The following is a 17090-nucleotide window of genomic DNA, read 5'->3' as shown; positions in this document are numbered from 1 at the left end:
TGTTCATTTATTTTGTCATTGTTTATACAAGGCATACAGCACCAGATACAGACAGATTTGCTGGTATGCAAAGCAAGTAAGCTACTTCCTTAAGCTTATTGCTGTTACTGTGGCAGCCAACAAAAGCACAGCTTGACCTTGTGCACATTTTTATATTTAGTTATGCTGAAAAAGTTTCAGTTTAATTAATTCAAACGATCTTTCTTACCCCGTTTTAACATGGATTTCTATGGAGACCAGAACACGAGAGCTTCCAAACGGAAGTTAGAATCCATCGTGGTGGTGCTCATTAGTTACTCAGGAAAAAGGTGGATATATATTTATATTTGAATTAACTGATATTCTATGCATTACATGTTAGTTAATGACTTATAATGAAAGTTACAGTAATTTGTAACCAGTACATATTTTAATATGTAATATCTCAGAATCTACTGGTTACATGTGGTAATGTTCAAGAACAGTTTGGCCATAAAAAAAAAGAGAGTAGAGGTTGGTTTCAGTTCTGTTGAGAGAATTAATCTGTGAAATCCCAAACTCTTTCATCACAGTGAGCAGGACCTCCCAAAATCCTTTTAGCTGTGTGCCGGCTCTCCGGTGTGCAGCTGGAGATATCCGTATCTGCTCAATGTCCCAGCGGGGACTGAGTGTGTGTGTGTGTGTGTGAGAGAGAGGTGAAAACAAATCAGTTCTTATGAGCTCCCAAAATAGTTTGTGTACCAGCAGCGATTTTGTGACCTGCTGATATCCAGCTGTTGCATATTGATGTACAGGATTTATTATGATGATGGAGTTCATTGTGTTTCAACACTCCAGATGGCAATTGTGGATTTACAACCCCATGAGATCATTCAGAAACAAACACACTCCAGCTACTTAGTGCAGTTAGGACTACTTCACAATGAGTGTTTACATACACAACAAAATGCTGGTGGCTATCAAAAATCTGCTTATTATAAATGCTGAAAAACTCAAAAGGATGTTTGCATTGGACTATGTTACAAACTGTTTTGTTTTCTTCATTTTAGACATCAAAAATTAAACAGACACCACACAAGACATGCATATTTAATTAGCTGGGGGGAAATGTATAATGTTATAATAACAGACACCCAATGTTTTGCTTTTGTTTTAACTAAAATGTTTCTCTCACATCTGTAGATAGCGTATCTAAGAGAGGTTACAGTCAGTGGTATCATTGTATTAATTAAGTGACCACTTTCATAAGAGTCACAAGAATTTGGCGGAGTTAACTGTAAACCTGGAGATCAAAATGAACTACTAATCACTGTTTGCATATACAGAGCTATTTAAAGACCTCAGAAGTAATAACACATCAGGGCTGTCTGGATGAATGAATGGCTTGTTTAAAAAGGTCACTTGATCAGATTCTCAAGCGTTTGCTGGGTGAGGTTGACAAGAGGTTTTTTCGTCTTAAAACTTTAAAACAAAAAACAGACTGATGTTTCTGTTGCATGTGAGCTGTGTAATCTGATTGAGAAGCTCCAGAAAGCAAAAAAGCACAGTGGGTCCCCAAGAGCTTCTTTTTCACCTAAGAAATAATGGGAAATGCTGGTGGAAGAACACTTGATTAGATTGTGTCTCGGTCTATATGGCAGGTTTTCCTGGTAATTATGAAATATAGATACGTAAAACATTCCCCTGAGTTTGATTTATTTAAAAATGCAATAAGTGGCATTTCATCTAATCTGTAAACACAATGTGTGTGTGAATCATAATGTCAGATGAAAATGTTTGACTCCATAGAGCGGAAAAAAAATCAATATTGTGATATTTTACATCACAATACTAAGCCTGTTTCTGCCAATGAATAAAAAATTAAAAAAGGTAATTGCAACTTTTTATCTCACAATTTTGACTTTTTTCTTAGAATTGCAATTCTAACTTTATTATTATAAATCTCTTTTTTCCCTCTCAAACGTTAGAACTCACAATTGCTAGTGTATATATTACAATTTTGACTTTGTGAATTTATATCATGCTATTCTGAGGAAAAAAAAACTGAATTGTGAGTTTATGTCTTGCAATTCTAACATTAAAACTTGCAATTGCAAGTTTATATCATGCAATTCTGACTTTATTTCTCAAACTTGTGAGTATATTTCATTAAATTGTGTGATAAGAAGTTGCAACAAGCTTCCATACAATACTGATAATTCTCACAGCAAGAGTATTTTTTTACTTACATTTTTCAAATGAATCTTTTTTTGGGGAAAAAGAAGTGAAACATACTACACATTATAGCAAGAAAATGCTGCAAAATGCTGCATAAAAAAGGATGCATTAAATTGGTGAAAAGTGACTTTTACATTGTTGCAAACAACTCTATGTGAAATAAATGCTGTTCTTTTAAACTTGCTATTTATCAAAAAATAAAAAAATAAAAAAGTATTATGATTTCCGCAAAAGTATTAAGCACAGCACAAGTGTTTTTTTTTACATTGACAATAATATGAAATGTTTTTAAGCATCTTTAATGTTTTTAAGCATAATTATGATTTAAGAAATGATTTCTGAAGATCAGAGTAATAGCTGCTGAAAATTCATTTTAAAATATAATAACAAAAAAAAATTGTAATAATATTTTTTTTTATTTTGCTGTTTATAATGTACTGAAATAAAATTATTCAATTATTAAAATATTTTTCAAAAATGAATTAGCATTAGAGACTTTCAAAATTAATTAATTATTATTATTATTATTATTATTTTTTAAAAAGCCTTTGTTCCACATAATAATTAAGTTTAATTTTAAGTTTGTAAGTTTCAACATTACCAGATACACTAATTTGGATCAAAACCTCATCAAAGTTGTCCTGAAACCAAAACAATACCCATTCTTGTCTTCCTGATCCACTTCAAATGTTGACTACTGTAATTTTATTCTGTTTACATTGATTATTATTCTTTTGTCATCTGTTTTCCCAGCAACTCCATATCCAGGAGGATTTAAATGTTTTACTTGTGAAGATGCACCTGACAACTACGAATGCAACCGCTGGGCTCCAGATCTCTACTGTCCACGAGGTAGGAACATCTATTACCTCTCATTTATTACAGAGCCATTTGAGTTCCTTTGAAAGACTAGTCATTTCTCTTTATCTTGCAGTGTGTCTTGAAACAGAAGTACAATATTTTCATCATTCTGTGAAACAACAAAAAAGCCCTGGCTTTTTTTGAACAAGCCACAATCTATAATGAATTAGTGATCGTGTATTTAAATAGTCACGGTGCAGTGCTATTGCAGCCTATTTTGTGGTTCAAGTCTTTGCTCCATATATGAATTCAGTACATGTTTTTGCCATGAATAGCCTCCCATATAAGGAGTCCTAACTGTGTTGGGTCTGATTTACAGCACTGTGTTAATGACTCAGGAGCTGTAACCCCTTACAGACACTCATTCCTTCAGTAAAGCACAAGCTGCTGCAGATTATCTGCACTTTTGCGGGGAATGTATATATTTCCTGGAATGCTCAAAATATGGTGTTCTGTGTTTCCACAGAGTTCATAAATATTGTGCAATATTGTGTTGTAAGACTCACATTTCAAGTGCACTTATTAAAGATTTTTAAAGTGGCTGAGGGCGAGTTCTGCAATATCCGATGCAAAAAATCCCTGGAGGAATATTGCTTCTTCACTGAAATCTGACTCCTTTACTAATGTGTACAGTATGTCCTTGAGAAAACTAAGTGAAGCCTCTTTGTAACTTTTAGAGAGCAGATATTGCTACACACACCATAAGATGAGCTGGGATGGAAACACGGTGTCGGTGACAAAGCGTTGTGTGGCAATGGAAGACTGTCTTGCAACAGGATGCTCTGACATGGACCATGAAGGAAACAAGGTGACATACAACTATCAAGCAACTTATGTTTGCTGAAATCCATCAGCGTTTATCCTCTCATGTCACTTTACACATCGACTTGAAGTGATCTTAAAGAAAGCATGTCGAGTGGTTGATAAACCCATTTTTGTCTGTAGGATATGGCTCAGTCAGCAACACTAAACTCAGCTCTTTAGTTAATCCATTTATCCTCTCAAGTGATTTCGCTGCAGATGAGATAAAGTTGTGAGTTATGCTGCCGTCTCTCAGTAATCCTTCTTTGAGTAATCCTTGCTGAAAGGTGCGCCTGGTCACTCCCTGAACTCTTTGTGTCTTACCTTTTACCTTTAGCACAGGACAGGAGTTATGCAGAGGGCAGAGGGCAGATGTGAGAAGGCCAGATTGAGAGATAAATGTGATGTAAAGATGCCACTGCTACACTAAAAAAGAAAATTTAGAAGTTGAAAGTTCATTCTTAGGTTAAAAAGGGTTTAATTTATTTGTTTTGAAGTAATTTTTTTCTATAGGGAAACTTTAAATAATGACTGTGTACTGTTTATGTTCAGACAGGTGCTGTTGAGCCTTTTATTATAGTAGAGCACTGACATTCTGGCTTAATCTTAAGTACGGTATTACACTTCAACAACTGCTGATTCGGCTCAACACACTTAACGCCAACTTTGTTTTGTAGATAAAATTTCCTGATAATTTACTCACCCCCATGTCATCCAAGATGTTCATGTCTTACTTTCTTCAGTTGAAAAGAAATTAAAGTTTTTAAGGAAAACACTCCAGGATTTTTGTCCATATAGTGAACTTCAATGGGGATCAACGGGTTGAAGGTCCAAATTGCAGTTTCAGTGCAGCTTCAAAGGGATCAACATGATCCCAGCCAATGAAATAAGGGTTTTATCTAGCGAAACGATCGTCTTTCACCAGCTCAACTTCACGTGTTAAATAGTAACGCTGAAAAGGTCACACGTGACGTAGGTGGAAATACAGACCCAGTGTTTATAGAGTAAAACATGCAAAGACAGTCAAACGCCCTTTACCAAAAAAGGTAAAACAACGTCAGATGATTTTGAATTTGGAGGAGAAAATGAGATGGAGTTTTTCACCCTACCCTACGTTTTTGAATCGGAGTACACAGACGAAGAACTAACCACGCGTGACCTTTCACGTATGCATGACGTCGTGGACGTGCATCACAGAGCTAGTCTAAGACGAGCATTTGTGGTTAGAAAGAAATAAAAAGTTTAGAAAATTTAGATTTTTCACTAGATAAGACTCTTATTCCTTGGCTGGGATTGTGTAGAGCCCTTGAAGCTACATTGAAATGGCAATATGGACCTTCAATCCTGGAATGTTTTTCTCTAAAACCTTAAAAAAAAAACATGAACATCTTGGATGACATGGGGTTGAGTAAATTCTCAAGAATGACATGTGGAAGAAATATATATTGTGGCCACAAATTCAGAATTTGTTTACAGAATGTATTCTTTTGTGGCCATGATTTATTATTTTGTTCCCTCACTTTAGTTAAATCGTGCCTATGCTGTACTAATTTGTCCACTTATTTTAATATAAAGGGATAGTTCACACGAAAATTCTGTTGTTAATTATTTATAGCCATGTCGTTTCAAACCCGTAAGACCTTTGTTTATCTTCGAAACACAAATTAAGATATTTCTGATGAAATCCAAGGGCTTTCTGACCCTGTATAGGCAGCAACGCAACTACTATGTTCAAAGCCCAGAAAAGTAATAAGGACATTGTTAAAATAGTCCATGTGACATCAGGGGGCAATTGTAATTTTATGAAGCTACAAGAATACTTTCTGTGCGCAAAGAAAACAAAATAAGGACTTTATTCAACAGTTTCTTCTCTTCCGTGTCAGTCTTCAACATGGTTGTGTTCCTGTCTATGCAGAGTCAGAAAGCTCTCAGATTTTATCAGAAATATCTTAATTTGTGTTCTGAAGATGAACAAAGGTCTTGCAGGTTTGGAAAGACATGAGAGAGAGTAATTGATGACAGAATTTTCATTTTTGGGGGAATTATCCTTAATTGTGGTAATAAATTAATAAGTTGTCAAAACAGTTTGTTTTTTCCCCGCTTTTCAAGTGCAGGGCTTAGTAACTTATGACCAGGTTGTTTGTTTTATTATTAGCAGCTTTTATTAGAAGCAGCTTTTAATTCTGCTGTTCGTCAATTTCTGTTTTTTTGTTGTTTTTTATGTTATTCACAAATACATTGCTCTCTGTGCTTTTTTACTATTCGTTGGTGCTGTTTCCCGTGTTTTCAATCACTGGCATTCCTTCAGAAAGTGTAAATTTTTTTTTTCATTTAAAGGAGAAGTTCACTTCCAGAACAAAAAGTTAAAGATAATTTACTCACCCCCTTGTCATCCAAGATGTTTGTGTCTTTCTTTCTTCAGTCGTAGAGAAATTACGTTTCTTGAGGAAAACATTTCAGGAATTATCTTCATATAATGGACTTCTATGGTGCCCCTGGGTTTAAACTTCCAAAATGCAGTTTAAATGCAGCTTCAGAGGGCTCTAAACAAACCCAGCTGAGGAAGAAGGGTCTTATTTAGCGAAACCATCAGTTGTTTTATTTAAGAATGTACAGTTAATATACTTTTTACCCTCAAATGCTCGTCTTGTCTAGCTTTGCAATGCACATGTGAACTCTGTCAACTTCAAAATCGCCCTACATCGCTGCATTAGTGCCGTCCCAGTGTTTACAAAGTGAACGTGCAAGGAGGGTCAAACACCCTTTACAAAAAAAGATAAAACGCCGATGTAGGATGATTTTGAAGTTGGAGGAGAAAATGAAATGGGAGTTTTTCGACATACTCTAACTGTACTGACCCGGATTACGTAGAGTTCACATGCGCATCACAGAGCTAGACAAGACGAGCATTTGAGGTTGATAAGTATATAAACTCTACATTTTTTAAAAAAAAAAAATAACCAATTGTTTGCAACTGCATTTTGGAAGTTCAAACTCGTGAGCACCATAGAAGTCCACCATATGGAGAAAAATCTTGAAATGTTTTCCTCAAGAAACTTTCTTAACGACTGAAGAAAGAAAATCATGATCATCTTGGATGACAAGGGGGTGAGTAAATTATCTGTAAGTTTTTGTTCTGGAAGGGAACTTCTCCTTTAACACTTGTAAATGATCACTTTCATAATCCGTTTCTGATTTGTTTTTCTCTATGCAGGTGTGTATATCCTGTTGTGAGGGGAACATCTGTAACATGCCCCTTCCACGAAACGAGACTGACGCCATCTTTGCCACGACGTCTCCCATTAACGAGAGTGTTCGGCCAGCACAGAGTCATGCGTTGCTGCTTTCTGTCTGTATCATCAGTCTGATGCTCCGCAGTATTAACTGAGAGAATCGCCCGGAGTGGAATAAACCTTTATGGCAGTGATTTAGGAAATCATTGACTTGTGCCAGTCAGCTGTAGGCTTTACCCTTCTCAAAATGAAGTGTTAGTTCTTGGATTTCTTATACATACATGCTTATGAATCCTATACTAATATTCCATATGAAAAAAAAAAATTGTATGGTTGCCCTGAAGCTGAGTGGACTTGTCTAATAATTAGGGTCTGAGCTTTTTGCAATAGACGTGGGATGAGGATATTTATGGCAAAACTGACACATACCTGCACATTTTTTTGTTTTGAGTCAATGTGAGTGTTTTATACATTTGTATAGATATATTTATTTTTTTATTCATCCATTTTTGTAGGAAGCTGAACTGTGTGTTGTCGGCTGTAGGTATGAACGTTAGGGGTCAAGCTGCGTAAATTTTCCACCTACCCCTCTCATCGTTGTTAGAGTATTTTCGTCATCATGGAAAAGGGCTTGGCACCTATAGGAACCAAGTTCAGCATGTCATTCCTCGCTCCTATAAAAAGAACATTCTTTTTTAGTTTTGCACTGTGTATTTGTGTCATAATGCAACATGTTTTAGAAAAGCACTTGTGTACAGATTGTCATGTGAAAGCGTGGTGACTAGCATTGAACGTCCATATAGCCTACAGTGAAGGGCTTTAATATTATAATGTATACATATGTTCCTACACATTTGTCAGATTTATTGTTGTGTATTGTAATGTTTCCTAATCATGATTCCTGGCTGACTGTGCAGTCAGCAAAAAAGTGTTGAGTCTGCAGCGACAGTGTTATTTTTTTCAGGCGTTAAGATTTGTTTAGGCGATCTGCCCGGCTGTAAATGAAGCTATTTCCTGTTTCTTCTCCGTCTTTTGTTGAGTTATGAAAAGTATTGTAACATTCACTGAAATCATTATGTTCACTTCCGTACAATATAAAGGGCATGGTGATCACAGAAGGGCTCAAAACCTTTACTCAGGTAATTATGGACCAGTTAGTGCCAGTTTAGTAATTCACAAAACACCTTTAACCTGAGCAAACAATCTGAGGTCATATGCATTAAACATGTCTCTGAATGTCATTAGCACGGATTTATAACATTATGTACATAAAAAGGTTTTTAAATCAGTTTTTACTCTCATTTTAACTATAATAAAAAAATACAGATTTGTAATAAGATTGCATGAACTTTTTATACTTACAAAATTGTGAATGCTGCATGCCATCGTGTGCCAAGGCTTCTTATAAATGTAGATATTTTTTTCTACGCTTGTTTGTAATATCCCTGTATATTCTTGTGTACATAATTTTGGATATGTTTTTAAATCACACCTTTCATTGGAGTATATTGGTAACACTTCTGTGGTCTCTTACTTGTTGTATGTATTAAATATAAATGTTTACTGATGTTTTGTTTACTGATAATAAAAACAATATTCTAAAGAAAAAGGTTGGTTTGGAATTAACATGAACAATCATTTTGTCAACGTTCCATTCAAATGACGCTTGTACTAGCTATTCACACAAAAGATATTCCTGTTTTTTCCATTTTCCACTCAACCCTTACATCCACTGTTGATTTTCCACTAAAAAAGGCAAAGCTAAACTTTCTAAATTTGGAACACATTTTCCCTTTTTACTTTTATGATAATAGTCAACCATTCAGAGTTCATAACCACTACTAATGCCAGACTAATCAGGATGATGCAGGTGTACAATCTGCACAAAAATGAAATTAAAAAGCATAGTTTTTAATAAAATGCTGTTTATAGGCATTTTACAGAATTATTCTAAAATAATAACTCAGGGCAGTGACAGTTTAAACAATAGGCTGTATTTTATTTGTGAATTTATGTTCAGATCATTTTTTTAATAGCTAACTTTTAACTGTTTTTCAATTTTTTGGATCTTCAGTCAAAGTTCAGTAAATACTGGTCAAAGACAGAAATTTATTTTAAATTTCATCAAGCTGGTTACAAACTAAAAACAGGTTTTCACGCTATTTTAAATCTTATCTTGACGTAACAAAGTGGTTATATCTAAATGTGAGTTTTTTACTTAATTTTTTAAATTAGTCCTCCCATTAACGCCATTATACTGAACATTCAGACTGATTCACGAACCTTGAACGAGCATGAACACAAGAGGCAAGATTTATCGCACGAACCAATCACAGCCGAACATAATCAGTCATATCCAATTATATCGCGATGGATTCACCACCCACTATCCTTTACCAGTTTGTAAATAAAATATATAATTACTTAAAATATATTAAACTGTTACTGCCTTAAGTTATCATTTTGGATTAAATGTAAAATTCTTAAAAATGCTTAACTGATGAGAATTACACTTGGTTTAAAAAAGTAGAATTAATTACACTGTCAAAAAAATTTTTTATTTTGGTAGTGTGGGCCAAAGTAATGTTTAACCAAGACAATGTGACTGGGACATGAATTTACATTTAATTTAAAAAATATATATATTTAGTTTGATTTTATGTGATTTAAAAGAACAAAACACTTTGCCTAAAACACTTTGTGCTGGTTTACATGCCCATTATACCTTAGCTGGCATTTGCAGAATTAACTAGCTCCAATGGTTTATATCTCTCAAATATCGTCTTAATTTATCTAGACAGGTTTAGGTTTATTTTATGAGTCTTTAGATTTACGCTGTAGTTGTGACTCTTTGAAATGCAACAGAGAAGAGGAAACACAACTCCCATTAAACTCAGTGCCAGAGGTCAAAGGTGAACACCCAGTGACCTTTTGGTCACTTCTTGTTTCACAAATGGACTACAGGTTGAAAATGAAGTCAACCTTATGGGGGCATTTAGTAACGATCTGCCATTGTGATGGCAGAAAAATACCATTTTACAATCTCTAATGACTTATAAAGTTGGCTTTACAAAACAACAGAGTAGCAGCAGGGCAAATGCATTTCAAATGAATAAAAGAAATTTTGACACATGTTCAGAAAAGTTTCCAAGTCAAAACAAAAGCTCCCTTCATCTTCTTGCTTTAGTAATCCAGTTTCTCGGCTCATTCCCTGCCGATACAAAGTCAAATTTCCGCTCTAGAGCTGACTTTCCAGATGAGCAGTAACATGTTTTTAATGATCAAGAGCTGTTGCAGGCTGGGTTTCAGGTACCTGGCCTGGAGTCCAAAGAATGACCCTCATTGTTGGTGGGCACGGCAGCATATCCTGTTCAGTACGGCCATGCTGAGATTTTAATTACTCTGCCGCCGAGCTTTGGGATAGATTGAGCAGCAATGGAAACAAATGCAGCCCTTCTTTACTGTGGGAAAATGCCAACCGTCTACGTTCAGCATGACTGAACCACACATAAAAATATAGGGTTAATATTGTGCAACATAAGAAGGCAGTTGTTTATAGTGATTTCAGTACAGAGTGCTCATAACAATGATTACAGGTACAGTTGCATGTATACTGGTCAAAAGTTTGGAATAATTAAGGTTTTAGCTGCTTTAAAATTTTTGTGGAAACCTTGTTACATTTTTTCAGGATTCTTTAAAGAATGGGACATTTCAAAGAACAGCATTTATTTGAAATAGAAATCTTTTGTAACATTATAAATGTCCATACCGTCACTTTTAAACAATTTAATGCAACCTTGCAGAATAAAAGTATTATTTTTTTAATTCTACGTTCCACAGAATTTTGAATGTAAATGTATCATGGTTTCCACAAAAATATGAAGTAGCAAAAACTGTTTTCAGCATTGATAATAATACAAAATATATAATAATAAAAAACATGATCCAAGTTTTGATCTCATCATGTAAATTCAAAGTAATTTATCTTTATTTTATTATCCGTGACTGAATAAATCATGCATGCTGGACAAAATGTAGCTGCTTTTTTGGTGTGTGAATACGATATCAGTTTCCAGGACAGGGTGGAGACAACAACAGATGATGATGTAAGTGTGAAAACTGTCTTCGGAGGAAGACGGAGACAGTGGTAAATTCTCACAGGACAGACTGGAAGTCTGCTGCAGTGTGATGGGAAGACTTGAGGAAGGACTGGACTGAGAAAAGCGCACAATCACAGCTTCAGCTTCACGATGACTGAATTACACGATGATGACAGACCCAGGGGGAATAAAGGCTCAGGATACACAAAAATATGAATCATGAGTCCCACAAATAACTTCTGGTGTTCTGAAATTCTAACAAACACTTCAGGTGACCATCGACGCAAGAAGCACAGACAAAAAGAGTGAGCAAAGAAAAAGAAAAACTATATTTTTACAACATATTACAGAATATTGAAATGATAAGTATTTAATTATTTGCTATAAAACGTATTAGCATATGATCTTAATTATCAGTTATCACCATCATCTGTTTGCTTTGTTGTTTCTGAAGATCCAGTTGTTTTGTGTGCGTGTAGCTGCATCTTTCACTCTTTCTGTCTGAGTTTTCTAATTCATTACAAATTTAAATCTAATCTGAGTCTAACTCAATGAAATTCCAGCAGGGAAAACCATAAAAGGATTATGAGTCTGAATAGACAGACCTGAATGAACAAGTACACAAGTCACATTATGTCTGGCATTACACCGACTGCTGTTCGGTTCATGCTCACCAGGAGTCCAGATACACAGACTCTGAGCTTCTGAGTCAACAAAACATCAAAAAGAAACATGGCACTATGACAAAAATTAAAAAAACAAATCTATGTTAAATTCATCAACTTGAAAAGTAAATGACCACAAGAGATACCTTTCACTGTTTGCCCAGTGCAGAGAAAAGTCTTTAACAGCGCGCATGACGGTTTAGATCTCTACATGGCCAAGCCAATGTAAATCTTAGCTGCTTTCTAAAAACAGGAAAGTGTTGGCAGATAACGACTGGGAACGTTCCATTGTCTGCACAGACCTCTGACACCAGGTTTTCCTTTGCTTTGCAGACCCGGCGCTGGCTGTCACTTTACTAACAGGAGGCAGAAGTGCTCCGTGCCCCCCACCCAACTCACAGTGTTTTTCATTTTTGCAGATATACTTTCATTTCTTGTGTTTTTAGTTCTTGTCTGACTTCTTTCTGAATGTTCCTTGTCACTTATGTCTCCAAAAATATGCCTAATCATTCTAGTTAGTTGGTGGGTACTTAATTCATAAGTTTTACCCGTCTAATGATCATATTGTTAAAAAATTTAAAAAAGATATTGATGTAATGTGTACTTTTTGTTCTGTGAATGTTGAAACAGTTACCCATTTGTTTTGGCACTGCCCCTTTGTCCAAAGCTTCTGGTCTGACATTTGTATTTTTATTGCTGAAAAAATTGAGAAAGATTTCAAGTTATTTTGGAAGGATGTTCTTTTTGGCCTTTATGACCTCAACAGAACTAAAACTATGCCTAATGAAACTTTCATTATTAATCTCATTATTCTGTTGGCAAAATATTACATTCATAAATGTAAGTTTGCGCATTCAAAAACATCTTTTTTTGCTTTTAACAATGAGGTCAAGCAATATGTCAACTCGATTAAGCATTCCCTTAATCAAAAGGCAACAAAAACTGTGAATGTTTGTAAACACTTTGATATCTTTTTGTAAATTCGTACTTCCCCTGGCAAAATGTGATGATGTGAGTCTTGTTTATGTTTTGTTTATGTTAAAACACCTGCAATGTTGGAAAATGCACATTTTGTTATTTTTATAATGGAGATTAACATTCCTGTAAATTGTGCAATTGTTGAATAAAGCATTTATAAAATTTAAAAAAAAAAAAAAAAAAAGTTGGTGGGTACTTCTACTTCCATCAAACATCTGACAACTATTGTTGTTGTTATCACTAATGCATGTATGTATTTACCAAAAATGCTGTTAACATATTTCTTAAAAATCAATCTTCTAGATCGAACAGGACTTTTATCAATCTATATATAATCCTAATACCATTTTTTCAAAAAAATGTTCTTAGAGGACGTGGGGTCGGGAGGAAAGGGGATTTGTTTGAATAATTTATTTCTCATGAAAAGCAACAAGATGGCTGTCTGACCTAGATATCTAACCCCAATTAAAAATGTATGATCCTGACTTTCTCCTGTGATTTGAATTATTCCACCGCTGCAAATGCTTTAGTCAAACATAAAGTTTATAAATATATATTTATTATTTATGTCATAAGAAAATCATTATTTATTTGATTTTGTCAATAAATGTATTTAATAAATGTTATTTTATCCTGCTATTTATCTTACTTATACTGTTGCTTATTTGTGATCCTGGACCACAACACCATTCATAATCAGAAGGGATATTTTAGTAGCAATAGCCAACAATACACTGTGTGAGTCAAAATGATTGATTTTTCTTTTGTGCCAAAAATCATTATGATATTAAGTAAAGATCATGTTCCATGGAAATATTTTGTAAGTTTCCTGCTGTAAATATACCAAAACTTAATTTTTGATTAGCAATATGCATTGCTAAGAACTTAGTTTGGAGAGCTAAAGGCAATTTTCTCAATATTATGATTTTTTTTGCACCCTTAGATTCCAGATTTTCAAATAAAAATCTTGGCCAAATATTGTCCTGTCTTAACAAACCATATCAATGGAAAGCTTTCAAAAAAATTCCAAAAAACTGACCATTATGACTGGTTTTGTGGTCCAGGGTCACATTTTGTACCTCAACAATTAGGGCTAGGATAAGGATATTCTTAGCAGGATAAGAGTTCAACAGTAGCAGCAACAATAAAGGAAATACAGTGAGACAGATCAAAGACATTTAACAACATTGTCTGGTGTTAATTTGATTATTTGTTGGTCAATAGGTCAGTACAATCAAATGAAAAAAATAAGCTTTTTTTCTTTTGCATTATACAGGTGCATCTCAATAAATTAGAATGTCATGAAAAAGTTCATTTAATTTAGTAATTCAACTCAAATTGTGAAACTCGTGAAATAAATAAATTCAATGCACACAGACTGAAGTAGTTTAAGTCTTTGGTTCTTTTAATTGTGATGATTTTGGCTCACATTTAACAAAACCCCACCAATTCACTATCTCAACAAATTAGAATACTTCATAAGACCAATAAAAAAAAAAAAACATTTTTAGTGAATTGGAATCTGGAAAGTATGTTCATTTCCTGTATATGCACTCAATACTTGGTAGGGGCTCCTTTTGCTTTAATTACTGCCTCAATTCAGCGTGGCATGGAAGTGATCAGTCTGTGGCCCTGCTGAGGTGGTGTGGAAGCCCAGGTTTCTTTGACAGTGGCCTTCAGCTCATCTGCATTTTTTGGTCTCTTGTTTCTCATTTTCCTCTTGACAATACCCCACAGATTCTCTATGGGGTTCAGGTCTAGTGAGTTTGCTGGCCAGTCAAGCACACCAACACCATGGTCATTTAACCAGCTTTTGGTGCTTTTGGCAGTGTGGGCAGGTGCCAAATCCTGTTGGAAAACGAAATCAGCATCTTTAAAAATCTGGTCAGCAGAAAGAAGCATGAAGTGCTCTAAAAATTTCTTGGTAAATGGGTGCAGTGACTTTGGTTTTCAAAAAACACATTGCACCCCAAATCATCACAGACCGTGGAAACTTAACACTGGACTTCAAGCAACTTGGGCTATGAGCTTCTCCACCCTTCCTCCACCACCTTGGTTTCCAAATGAAATACAAAACTTGCTCTCATCTGAAAAGAGGACTTGGGCAATAGTCAATTTCTTCTTGTCCTTAGCCCAGGTAAGACGCCTCTGATGTTGTCTGTGGTTCAGGAGTGGCTTAACAAGAGGAATACGACAACTGTAGCCAAATTCCTTGACACATCTGTGTGTGGTGGCTCTTGATGCCTTGACCCCAGCCTCAGTCCATTCCTTATGAAGTTCACCCAAATTCTTGAATCGATTTTGCTTGACAAGGCTCTCAAGGCTGCGGTTCTCTCGGTTGGTTGTGCATCTTTTTCTTCCACTCAACTTTCTGTTAACATGCTTGGATGCAGCACTCTATGAACAGCCAGCTTCTTTGGCAATGAATGTTTGTGGCTTACCCTCCTTGTGAAGGGTGTCAATGATTGTCTTCTGGACAACTGTCAGATCAGCAGTCTTCCCCATGATTGTGTAGCTTAGTGAACCAAACTGAAAGACCATTTTGAAGGCCCAGGAAACCTTTGCAGGTGTTTTGATTTGATTAGCTGATTGGCATGTCACCAAATTCTAATTTGTTGAGATAGTGAATTGGTGGGTTTTGGTTAAATGTGAGCCAAAATCATCACAATTAAAAGAACCAAAGACTTAAACTACTTCAGTCTGTGTGCACTGAATTTATTTAATACACCAGTTTCACAATTTGAGTTGAATTACTGAAATAATTAAACTTTTCCATGACATTCTAATTTGCTGAGATGCACCTGTATATACATGAAACACAATACTCCGCAATGTTGAAACAATCTGTTAACTTGAGACGTGGAAACGGATGCCTCCTCACAACACAAAGGGGATTTATAAATTTAAACAATATGTGAGAGTGATAAAAGGACCAGTTGACATTATAATCATATTGTTAATGAGTTGTTTGGTTGACAGCTGAATTCAGTGAAACAGTTAAAAGTGAACTTTCCAACGAACAAAGGGGAGGAACCAAGTTTTAGCAGGACAATTACATCTAATTGATAGCCGTGTCAATCAGACAGGCATGGGGTGATGACTGCTGTCTCTAAAACGTTTCACCATACAAACAGCCCTGCTTTGATCAACCGCATGCTTTGATTACCCCACACATCATGACAGGATTTTTGTTACATGTCTTAAACGAAATCTTCAGGTGCTGCTTACTACGAGAAGAAAACCATACTGATTAAATGCACTCACAAAAAATAGTTTGCAATAAAATGTTCTATGGAGAAAAACAATGTAAGCGAATTATCAAATCTGATATAATACTAAACATTTAAATAAATAAACACTTTATCCACCTTATTTTTGCCGTAAGAGTGATCACTTAAAGGAGAACTCCACTTCCAGAACAACAGTTTACAAATAATTTAATAATTTACAGGGATGTGCTAATGGAGAGTGAAGAACTGTCTACAATAATGGTAGTGTCAGAGTTTAAAGAAGAATGATTATAGTCCATCTGTTGTGCTTCTGAATGAATTCTAATGACACCCTTGAGACACTGACCTCAGCAGATGCCAGCTTTGATCGCGACAGGCTAATAAGGGCAAAACATCCACCATTTAGGTTTTAGACAGGCTAAAAACCAGACAGGTAAATCACAGCACTTTTTACTGACACTACTACGTTATTTGTGTTATAGTATGCACAGAAATAATGTGTCCTTATGAACCTACGTGAAAGACTTGACACGGAAGAAAAGAAATTTGTGAATAAAGTCATTGTTTTTGTTTTCTTAGTGCACAAAAAGTATTCTTGTAGCTTCATAACATGGCAGCTGAACCACAGATGTCACATGGACTATTTGAACAATGTCCTTATACCTTCCTGGGCCTTAAATGTGTCAGATGTGTTGCTGTCTATGCAGGGTCAGAAAGCTCTCAGATGTAATCAAAAATATCTTAATCTGTGTTCTGAAGAAGAATAAAGGGCTTAGGGGTCTGGATGACATTTTCATTTTTGGGTGAACTATCCCTTTAAAGAACCAGTAAGTGTTTACTTTATGTACAAGAGTCTTAAAAAAAATCTCAATGAAACCAGTTATCAGTTTAACTCTAGTTACATTTACCAAGTCTACTCACTAAAATGCATGGCTCTACTATGTCATGAAGGCCTTATATCTTGATAGGTCAAGCGTTTAGATTAATGCATGGTTTTAAACTGTTCACACAAACAATAAACCAACA

At 35.2% G+C, this 17090-nt stretch overlaps 1 protein-coding gene across 1 annotated transcript in view; it reads left to right on the top strand.

The window, feature by feature from the left end:
* The window catches only part of lypd6 (LY6/PLAUR domain containing 6), a 29326-nt gene extending 20661 nt beyond the window's left edge, over positions 1-8665 (top strand). The window contains exons 3-5 of the mRNA XM_051120067.1: positions 2950-3048; positions 3735-3865; positions 7073-8665. Coding sequence (XP_050976024.1) covers positions 2950-3048; positions 3735-3865; positions 7073-7246 — 404 coding nt within the window. The 3' untranslated portion in view covers positions 7247-8665. The remainder of the gene's footprint in view (positions 1-2949; positions 3049-3734; positions 3866-7072) is intronic.
* Positions 8666-17090: the final 8425 nt, after the last annotated feature.

This window comes from Labeo rohita, chromosome 9, assembly GCF_022985175.1.
Source record: "Labeo rohita strain BAU-BD-2019 chromosome 9, IGBB_LRoh.1.0, whole genome shotgun sequence".
NCBI lineage: Eukaryota > Metazoa > Chordata > Actinopteri > Cypriniformes > Cyprinidae > Labeo > Labeo rohita.
This window is presented reverse-complemented; position numbering and strand designations above follow the sequence as displayed.